Raw genomic sequence first — 10,983 nt, forward strand, 5'->3', positions numbered from 1 at the left:
GCACCAACTAGTGACTCTAGTTTGAATCCGACGATCGCTCACTCATCTGTTCCAACACATGAGGTTATTCTATATTACAGTGATGTCTTCGACGAGATAACCTGCCCTCCCAAGCATTGCAAGATTTTGGTCCACTACGTAATATTGGATAAGGTTTGGAATTGGAATGAGATGATCATCAACGATGCATTAGCATACACAGTAGCTACTGACATCATGCTTAGTGATGACATTGAACTACGTTTCGTTGATGATTGCCAATGTAGAACAAATTGGTCAAACTAGAAACAAGCAATCCAGATCGAACTTGATTCACTTGCGAAACGTAAAGTATTTGGACCTATTATTCCTACACCACTACATGTGAAGCCCGTTGGCTACAAGTGGGTTTTCATGAGGAAGCATAATGAGAATAATGAAATAGTGCGGTACAAAGCACGCCTCGTAGCACAAGGCTTCTCTCAGTGCCTTGGAATTGATTATGAGGAGACGTATTCCCCCGTAATAAACGTTATAACGTTCCGCTACCTAATCAGTTTGGTAGTTTCTGAAAAACTAAATATGCAACTTATGGACATGGTAACTGCGTATCTCTATGGGGATCTAGATACGGAAATCTACATGAAAGTTCCAGAAGGACTTCAATTGATTGGTTCAAATAGTTCTAGACCACGAAACACTCTCTCTATTAGATTAAGGAGATTACTCTACGGATTGAAACAATCCGGGCGGATGTGATATAATCGTCTACGTGAATATTTGACAAGTCAGGGTTATGTGAACAATGAATTATGCCCATGCATGTTCATAAAGAAGTCACATTCCGGATTTGCAATCGTTGCTGTTTATGTTAACGACATGAACCTCATCGGAACTCCCGCAGAGCTTGAGGAAATTGTCGCGCACTTGAAATAAGAATTTGAGATAAAAGGTGTTGCGACGTTTTAATAAGGATAAAGTGAAGCCTTCGAGTACATCTATGGTCATTCGGACTCTAGATGCTAAATGAGATCCTTTCCATCCAAAGAAAGATGAGGAAGAGATTTTGGAACCCGAAGTTCCATACCTAAGTGCAATTAGGGCTTTATTGTACTTGGCTCAATGCACTAGACCCGACATCTCCTTCGCTGTTAATCTTTTGGCTAAAAACAGCAATGCGCCCATACGCAGGCACTGGAATGGTGTTAAAGAAATTTTCCGCTACGACAGATTTGGGCTTATTCTATACCTGCGAATCTTCGAGTGTTGTCGCCTTCTTGGTTCTCAGATTGATTCTTGCCTTATTGTACACAGATGTTGGATATTTGTCTGACTCACATAGGGGCACGCTCTCAAACGGGCTATGTCTTTACCATTTGAGACACCGCTATATCTTGGAGGTCTACCAAGCTAACACTAGTTGCGACTTTTTCAAAAACCATGCTGAGATTCTCGCCCTGCATAAAGCATCGCGTGATTGCTTTTGGTTGAGAGCAGTTATGGAACATACTCGAAGCACTAGTGGTCTTACTTCCATCGTTGACCTTTCTACGACAATCTTTGAAGACAATGCAGCATGTATCGAGCAGTTAAAGAAGGGAGACAACACCAAGTACATAGCGCCGAAGTTCTTTTATTCTCACCAGCAACAACAGCATCAGAACATTGAAGTCAAGGAAATCCGTTCCTAGGACAACCTGGCCGATCTTTTAACCAAGTCATTGCCCAAGTCTACTTTTCAAAAGCTTGTCCAAGGAATCGGTATGCGTAAATTATCTGAGTTAAATTGCTTGTAGTTCTCTTATTTTGAAGTTATGTCTAACTCAAGGGGAATATCCAAAAGTATACTCACTTGAACTTAATGTACTCTTTTTCCTACGATTAGGAGCATTTTTCCCACTAGATTTTTGCTACCTATAGAGGTTTTGATAAGGCACCCATCCTGGGATGATCATACTCCGTTGAGTTCACTACTTTCGTCCTGTTTGACGTTTGTTTTAGACATTATGCATACTTCTCACTTTTCTCCTTAGTCTATGGGTTTTCCCCATACCTTGGGTTTTTCCATAGCGAGGTTTTGTGAGTTTTACTATCAATGCATACTTTCTTTAAATTTGAGACTTGCATTCACCCGTTGTGCCGACGACTTCATCAACTATTCTATCTTATCTGCTGAAGATTTGATGCGAAGGTTTGTTGAGTATTTACACACTTAAGGAGGAGTGTTGCAGTCATATTTAGAATTGGAATGTGATTGTGTAAATTCTAATAGATCTAGGAATATCTCTTATATTCCTATTAGGAGTTGATTACCTATTAAGAGTTGTAATCCTAAAATAGTAAGGTTTTTACCTATCCTACTACTATAAATAAAGGCGTAATGAGATGATACAACACACACCTTACAATACCTTACAATTAAATCTCTCTCTCCTCTCTCTCTCTCTCTCTCTCTCTATTCCCTTAAAATAGCTCGGTCAAATAGGCCTACAACAGTTTGTTCTTTAAATATTCCTAGAATTATATAACATTTTTCTGCTATTCAAAACAAATTGAATAGCTCTGTCAAATAGGCCTACAACAGTTTGTTCTTTAAATATTCCTAGAATTATATAACATTTTTTTGCTATTCAAAACAAATTGAACGTTTTCTACTTCAGGAACAAGTATAGGGTCTATAGGGCAATTACTTAAAAGTACATTTAGATCTTTTTGGGTGAGAAAAACAATTCATTCTACTAAAGATCAAGCAACATTTCATTGATTCATTCTTTGTTTTATTAGATTTTTTGAATTCTTAGCGGACAACCCCAATCTTGGTTTTATAGTACATCGAGGCTGCATTGAATACAAATGTTTCTCAAACAGGCAAAAATGTGGCCAATCCTGCACCAACATTCACCTGATTTTAAGGCTATGGAGCTCAACAAAAAGATTTCCAGACTTGAAAACACTAATTCTTATTTATATAGCTCATTCATGTACATACAAAAGAAACACAATTAAATACAACAGAAGCAAGCAAAGGTTGATTCAAGTCAAGGGTGGCACACTAAACTAATCAAATCAAGCGGAAACATACGCTATAAAACCCTATCACCTTAAATATGCCCACGTACATCACAATGAAGATGGAATTGCTTTTTGTATATATGAGGCAATTACGATGATGATGCAGAATCTATTTTGGTGTCGTTTTCATGGCGGAGACTGTTCTCTCTACTGTAAGCAGCTTTTGCACCCTGAAAAATAATGGAAATATGAGATTGTAGAATATTCATTTGTCAATAAAAATTACTGAGTTCGAAAATTTTACATCCCGACTAAAAGAAAAATTCGGGTCCTGGAAGGACATATTGCTACAATTCAAGGAAAAGAAACGCTTACTTGGAAGACTGTTCCTAACTTTTTCAATGCTTTAGCCCGATCCCTCAGAACATCCCTGGACACAGTGGGGTCCTTAAGTACCTGAAGAGTAGAACGCAATTTTTAATGATTTCTTCAGATTCTACTAGAGGCTACCTCAATTGTATTTACCTAATACCGCAAAGTAATAGCTTTCCGGATGAATTACTATTATTAGGCTTAAGAAAGGAAAAACTGGAACTCACTGCTTGGCAGACACGAGATAAGGTTGACTCAATATCAACAACATTAATTTGCCATAGAGAATTAAGCACTTGATCCTTCCTCTCTTCAATGGCTTTCATTAAGGTCTCTTCCTTGTTTTCACCTTGGTTCAACTTCTTCAGATCTTCCTGTAGTTGAATTAAAGCTACAGCACCTGCACAGATCAAGATACTAATCAGTTTTCCCGGACCATAACAAATTTTTACACTGAAGGATATACAGCCAGTGCTTCACCAAAGAACTACTTGATAGCAAATGTGTACCTGAAGCTGCTGATACTTGTGATTTTATCTGGTGTCCTTTATCTCGCACCCATTCTGCTAAAAATGGTACCTTCATGTATCGTTTGTCTTTTCCAATTTCTTTTGCAGCTTGCCTCGTGTAAATATAACCAATTGTATGCAACATAGCCTCACCAAAGGCTAATAAAAAGAAAATCAATTATGGCTCGGGGATAATTGCAGCAAGCAAGAAGCAAAATTAAGGTTTTATTTAGTAAGCACTGTAAAGTTTTAAAGTATACATCAAAACCAATACAATTGGTGGAATATCATTGAAAAATTTTAAGGGCTTTTCACATGTAAGTCCTTGATAACATTCCAATTTCGTGAAAAAAAAACTTCAAACTCAATACTTACGGAAAAAACCAACTTACTTTGTAATCAGAGGAGGGCATCAAAGAAACTTTACAACTAAAAATCAATTACATCATGACAAGTGGTTAGACAAGAGTTTTTATTCCCCAATTGATCTCTTGAAGAGTTTTTGTATAAAAGTTATAGTTGTCGGAGTTCTTTTCCTAATTTGCTAGAGCGTTTTAAAGTGTACATTGAAACCATACAATTGGTGAAAATGCAACATTTCTCCAGTTCATTTATTTATATTCAGAAGCAAGCAGGTCATTTGGTGAGTTTTGTTGGAAGAGAGAATTAAGCTTTCATTTCCTTTAGGCAATTGCTTATCGAAAGTTAAATGCAGCTTTACAGTGCCTGCTGAATGAAGCAATTTTTTTTAAAGGCAAATGATCAGGTACAATGTCATAATACAGATTTTTAAAACCTTTTAGGAAAACAATATTGTCACTTTTGGGGGCAGACAACGAAAAGGGTATACCTGCTGACGAGAGGCGTCGTGCTTCTGAATTTGCCCATTTTACAAACTCATCATTACGACCATCAACAAATGGTTGAAGGTGATCTTTCAGAATAGTTATGAGCTTTACTTCCCTTTCCTTCTGCAAGGTCTACACAACCAAAAAAATAAAATAAAAAACAGGTAGAGGATATAATTATGCATACTGAAAACCCAATATCTTAATAATGCCAGTGTAAAATACATACCCTCATTTTCTCCGTGACTTTCTGCCTACGGACTTGAGGGTCCTGTGTCTCTTCTTCAATTTCAACAGATGACAAAGAAGCTAAAGCAAGTTGACCAACATAATCTTCGAAGAATTCGCTCCCAAAAAGCATCCCAAACACAGCTGCAGGGTCTACCATGGAATCCCTGGAATGAAAAAACATAATCGCAGATATAAGTATTTCCAACATGTTATCCTTGAGACAGAATGAGAGCCTGTTGGTATCGTGCATCTCATTGACGAATCATTTCAACACTTTACTAATTGTTAAAACTGGAGAATAAACATCATCTCCAAATTAGAAAAACTTCGTTTAGGCACAACTTAATATCATGGAGACTAATTGCAGGAAATGTTTAGAAATGCATTACAACTCTTTCCAGGAAATTAAAAAATGGCATAATATCATTAGTGATTATTGTTTTAATGATAAAATATTTAAATGGTTATTATATTCCCTAGTTTGTAAAAACTTACTGTAGTATGCCTGCCTTTCCGTGCTTGTCATATGCTTCACGCTTCTCTGGATCACTTAAAACCTGATAAGCCTCGCCCAGTGCCTTAAAGAAAACACGATAACCAGGAAATTAAGACCCAATATGACAAGAAAACTTAAAAGTAATAAATAAGAACGCAACATTAGATGCGAAATGAAACATTTTCCTGTACTTTTTACATGAATATACAACTGGCTTGGGGAGGAAATGTACATATACATTCAGGGCAGGTAACCCAAAGCGTACTTGCCTAATTCAAGTTAACATCAAATTACAATATAATTCTATAAGTCTTGAGTTTTGGTTTTTCAATAATGCATCTTAAAACTTTCCCAGAAAAAACACATCGATAGTATAAGTTCACCACAATGAACACAAGTATAGTGATGGTTACGCATATGAAATTTCAATCACAAGTTTCAGTTGTCAATAGAAAATGAAATTTAATAGCTCAGATTTTTAGTTAGCTTACCTGGAAATTTTCGGCAGCCTTTGGATCTCCAGGATTTTTATCAGGGTGAACACGCCTTGCCTAGAAACAACACATAAACCCCATATTATAATTGAGTAGATGTCTCTACCCTAAACATAAAATAAAATCTGGGTATACAATTATAACAAGAAGAGAATTGAAATACTTTAAACATGAGAAGGCAGTCAAGGTAGCAATAGCAAAAGCACAGTGCATAATGATGTGGAGGCATAACTAATAAACGAATCAATGCTGCGTAAGAATCAGTTCTGTGATGTGATTAAAGCTTTGGAAAAACAATAATTTTGAGGCTTTAAAAGCCCGATAATTCCTGGAAATGGCGAACTTTCGTAGAGAATTTAGAATAAATAAACATAAGAGTATATATTACAAGCCAGATACCTATAAAAATTGTGTGAACCGAACCAAACCATGCGACTGAATTCAAAAAATGCACTAACTTAAATCGGCAGTTATAACTACTCAAAAGCAACTACAAACTTTTGAAACTCTGAATCGGGGAAAACAAAATTATTATTGTTCGCGGTTAAGATTGCTTCTGCAAGAGCGAAAACATGAAGAAATCAAGAAAGTGAATTACCTTGATATAGTAAGCCTTTTTAATCTCAGCATAAGAGGCGTCGACATTGACATCCAGTACTTCATAGTAAGCAGTGTCCTTCACCATGTTTCTTAGATCACAACCCTATCAGACCAACAAAACACAAGCAAATCAGTCCATTAACTCGAACAACAAAAAGTAAATAGAATTCAAAAAATAAATAAATTAAAACTTACAGAAATCCACAAATAATAAGCTAAATTAGCTTCCAAATTAAAACTCCCAAGAAACAAGAATAAAAACAAGAATCGAAAGTGAGTATAGCCAGATCTGATCAGGAGAAGAAACCCAATTGAAAGTAAGTAGCAATGCAATCATACGACACCCCCAAAATTAAGATTTTCTGATCATATTCCAGTTCAATTAAAGCAAGCAAATTGAACAAAGGAGAAGAAACCCAACAAGGAAAAACTTTGAATCGAGCAACTTACGGGTTCAGGAGCTCAGGCAACGAAGCAAAGAATAAGCGAGAGAGAAAGAAAGCGCTTTGATTTTATTTTATTTATTTTACTTTTTATTTTCTTTTTTATTTTCTTTTTTCTTTTACTATGCTACACATCTATTTATTTTTATTTTTCTTTAAAAGTAGTTGTAGATTTTATTCTGTCTCACTTTATTTTCTACTCATTCTTCAAATTTCGTTTTTCACATTGCCTAATTTTATCAATTGGATGAAGAGTTAGTTTTACTTGTATGGCAATGGTTCAGGGACTGTTCGTTAGTATTTTGCAAAACGGGTTTTTCTATTTGAAGATAAAAACGAGTAAAATATGTGTTAAGCATACTGTTTTATAAAAACAAACTTAAAAAATGAAAAACGCATAGAACAATATTTAGACTAGGTTCTGTAGATATCAAATTAATGTTTCTTCTATTTTCCAATAACAATCTTCAAAATAATAAAAAATGAAGAATACATTACAAAACAAAATTAGAGTTTTAATAAAAATAAAATAAAATAACGTCATCCACTATCGGCGATATCAACACCATAACATTCTTCACTGTCTCTCCACCACCGCTACCATCTTTGACACCACAACCTCCACCACCGTCGTCACGACTACCATATTCTATATTCTCAGCACCCTCACCACCATGGCCACTATCACCTCCACCGTCTCATCATTGCCACAACTGACATTATCGCTACCATCTCACCATGACCACATCATTTTTTCGTTGTCATGACTAAGTTTGTAACTTATTTATTTCATTTTTTATTGTAAGGCTTTAAGCCCCTAACTAAAATAGAGCTTATTTTTAGGTTTTGGTTGCATGTAATTGAGTAGTTTGCTCGTGATACATTAGTAGTAGGTGTTAACTACTAGTAACTAGTGTAGTAATTTAGTATCCTGAATTTCTAATGATAATGAAACTCAAAATTGTGCCAATAGCAAAATGGCAAAGTTCATAAAAATTGTCAAAATTAAGGTTGTAGAATTTTGTACGTGGATTGACAAAAAAATTTAAAAAAAATTGGAAAGATTTCAAAGCCCAACAAAATTGGGCTAAAAAGCAACATAAATTCAGTAGGCAAAACAATTGGGCTAAAACAAATGGGCCGAAAAATGGAAAATATTTCGATTTATTGAATTTTGGTATACCAAAATAATCAGTTTGGATTCAGTTTTTTTAACCCCTCCCGAAATGTTCGGTTTAGTTTTCGGTAAGACCATTTTGGTTAGGTTACCGAACCGAAACCATCCCTAAGTAAGGAAAAATAAAAAGGTTAATCAATATTTGTAACTCGACCTCCTCCCCTTGCTTGAGGGTTTAAAGCCTCTCAAATATAATCTCCGATTTTTTTACCGGCAATTTAAGCCACATCTCCAGCATTTGTGTTGTCATCCGACCAATCCACATTCCCACATACCCTTTTGATCCTTCATTCACCAGTGAAGATAAATAAAAAGGTTAATCAATTTTTGTAACTCGACCTCCTTTCCTTGCTTGATGGTTTATAACCCCTAAGATATAATCTCCGATTTTCTTATAGTTAAGCCACTAGTGTTGTTTTTAGTCTAATAAGGAACCTAAAACAAACGGCTGAAAATGTCAACTTGAAGCTTTGCGGAAACACACTGAACTGCTTCTTTATTTGGGCTTGAGTCGGCAATAATGAATCAATAACAGATAGTGAGTTGCTCGAATTATTTATATTTGATTCATTCAAAATACACAAATGAATGTGCATATATACCAATTTGTATTTCTGCTTCTTGTTTATGTAAGCCACTACATTCCTTGCATATCCCAGTGCAGAATAGTAGATGTCATATTCCTACCCAAGTTTGAGTTATTAAGCTTGATGTTGCCATAATATTAAGCAAGAACACACCTAACCTAAACAACAAATTTTGCAACTCTTTAGAAAGTCGTCTTCTCTACCACTGCATAAATGGTATGAATTTTTGCTTACTCCATTTCCTATCCTTCTCCAACTGCAGGTAGCTCAACGTTGATTTGGGTTCTATTTCATAACTTTAATTTATGTTACAAAACAGCAAAAATCAACTGAGAGCAAGAACAAACCTAACCTAACCTAACCTAACCTAATTACCACAACAAATTTCGCATCTCATGAGAAAGTTGTCATCTCGACCATTAGTCTTGCTGGGTAGGACAATACCCCTCGTGGTAAAAAAGTTGGTAAATAGAAACGGGTCTTCAGTTATCAATTATTGTCCAAATCTAAATTTTTGTTAGTCTTCCGTTAATAAAACATACATCTCAAATGCTTGGGTGAAAGTTGTGATTTGAAAACGAGGAAGCCAAAATATCCGTTGTAAGACTTGGTTTAATTAGGAGTTTGTTTGCTGACTACAAAGTTGGCTTAGGGTTTGACTAAAATTAGAATTTGATGGAAGCTGGAGGCTTGATTCATTATTTGAGATGAAAAATGAATAACAACATACAAGAATATTAGTTTTGCACGAGATTTCGAATACATATACAGCACCAAAAAGGCTTAGCCGTAAACCAAGAGATTACCAGGAAAGTTTGAGTAGAGAGGGACTTTACACTATCTAAACCACTTTGACATGCTACCAAAAGCAAACATCTTTTTTTATGCATAAAAACAATAATCCAATTAAAATTTTGGAGCTTAAAAATAGATTAGATAAACTTTTAATCAATTTAATTGAATGCATTATGGCGCATTCTAGAATTGCAAAGTCGAATCCTCAACACCGCATTGCATGTTTTCTTAACAGCGCCCTGTAAATTGTCGAGAAAAATCCATCAATATAGGGTTTAGGGCCTCCCCTCCGCATTCACCACAACATAATGAAAATTCTTAACATGTTTCACCTCCTCCCTAGCAGTCATCACAAGAAGTTGCTCCTTCGTCTCGATTTTTCGATCAATCAGGATATCCACAAGCTTAGCCTCACTTTCCACCATAAAAAGTATATAAACCACCTAATTCCCAAGAATCTTCCTCACGAGATGCAAGTTATTGTTGGAAACCTTGAACTTTTTTATGCCGTATTCCGGAGAAGATTCAAGTCCCTGGTAGAGGAAGAAAGCTAACGATATTTCTTTAATTTTCTTTTTATTGTTTAATGTAAGATTTTTATTCTATTTATTCAAAGGATTTTTCATTTTTTAAAAAGAATAATTAATAATGAGGGCAAATTTGTGCTAAAGGGTTAGGTGAAAGTGAACTAAAACCTCAAGGGGTGTTAGTATTATGTTTCAAATGTGAAAGATTTTGTGAAAACACAATAAACCTGAGGGGGTGTTAGTGTAATTAACCCCTCATCTAGTCCAAGTGCATTTATGTATGTATTCTTTTCTAGTTAACATCCAATAACAATTAGCAAAAAAAACAAAAAACAAAAAACAAAAAAAAAACAAAAAAAAACCAAAAAAGCATAGAAAGGGTCAGACAAAAAAGACAAGTACACTACAAGAAAAATGGGCTATGGATATGAAATTGAGGACACGGATGAGGAGTTTGTGTCCCTTTAAACACAAATAAGGTGGAACAGTGCACATTTTATAAAAGGCACCAAGTATTGTGCACAAATATAAAAAAAAAGTTGACACAAACACATTATTGGGCACGAAATCGAGACTTTTGTGCCCAAATGTCCATCTAGCTTTCACGTGTCCCTTTAATGTCCGAAATGAAAATTTGATATTAATTTACAAAGACACGCTAGCAGTTTTCGTGCCCTCTAATTTAATATATTTAAATAAAAAGTATGCTCTTTGTGTCCTCTACATATTTACTTTTTCCTATTCCACAATAATAAGATTGTTTATTAATTTCAAACTGACACAATAATATTTTCGTGCCCTTTGTTTTAAATAAAATAAGAATACCACTCTCTTTAGACCCAAAAAAAAAAATAATAATTACCACTCTCTCTCTCTTGTCAATCTTCACTCCTCACTCTTCTCAATTCCTTCA

The 10,983-nt window shown here is 35.2% G+C and overlaps 1 protein-coding gene across 2 annotated transcripts; it reads right to left on the minus strand.

The window, feature by feature from the left end:
• Positions 1 to 2,914: 2,914 nt before the first annotated feature.
• Positions 2,915 to 7,277, minus strand: LOC103440364 (chaperone protein dnaJ 10-like). Of its 2 annotated transcripts, none has more exons than XM_008379035.4 (10): positions 6,992 to 7,277; positions 6,540 to 6,644; positions 5,939 to 5,998; positions 5,447 to 5,529; positions 4,950 to 5,115; positions 4,723 to 4,852; positions 3,873 to 4,031; positions 3,591 to 3,763; positions 3,367 to 3,447; positions 2,915 to 3,221 (listed from the first exon to the last, which is right to left on the minus strand). In XM_008379035.4, exons 2-10 carry the CDS (start codon positions 6,624 to 6,626, stop codon positions 3,141 to 3,143), a joined length of 1,020 nt encoding a protein of 339 aa, XP_008377257.1. In that variant the 5' UTR covers positions 6,627 to 6,644; positions 6,992 to 7,277; the 3' UTR covers positions 2,915 to 3,140. The 2 variants fall into 2 exon arrangements, with proteins under 2 accessions (XP_008377257.1, XP_070661843.1); XM_070805742.1 differs by having other exon boundaries at positions 6,737 to 6,997.
• Between the last annotated feature and the right edge of the window lie 3,706 nt (positions 7,278 to 10,983).

Source organism: Malus domestica, chromosome 10 (assembly GCF_042453785.1).
Source record: "Malus domestica chromosome 10, GDT2T_hap1".
In the NCBI taxonomy this organism is placed as follows: domain Eukaryota; kingdom Viridiplantae; phylum Streptophyta; class Magnoliopsida; order Rosales; family Rosaceae; genus Malus; species Malus domestica.

Bases quoted from the DNA above. Each gene is read 5' to 3' on its own strand.
- LOC103440364 (XM_008379035.4), bottom strand. From the start codon at position 6,626: ATGGTGAAGGACACTGCTTACTATGAAGTACTGGATGTCAATGTCGAC. The intron at 4,853-4,949 runs GTATGTATTTTA...TTGGTTGTGTAG, and splicing joins AAGTCACGGAGAAAATGAGG to ACCTTGCAGAAGGAAAGGGA. The intron at 3,448-3,590 runs GTGAGTTCCAGT...TCTACTCTTCAG, and splicing joins TATCTCGTGTCTGCCAAGCA to GTACTTAAGGACCCCACTGT.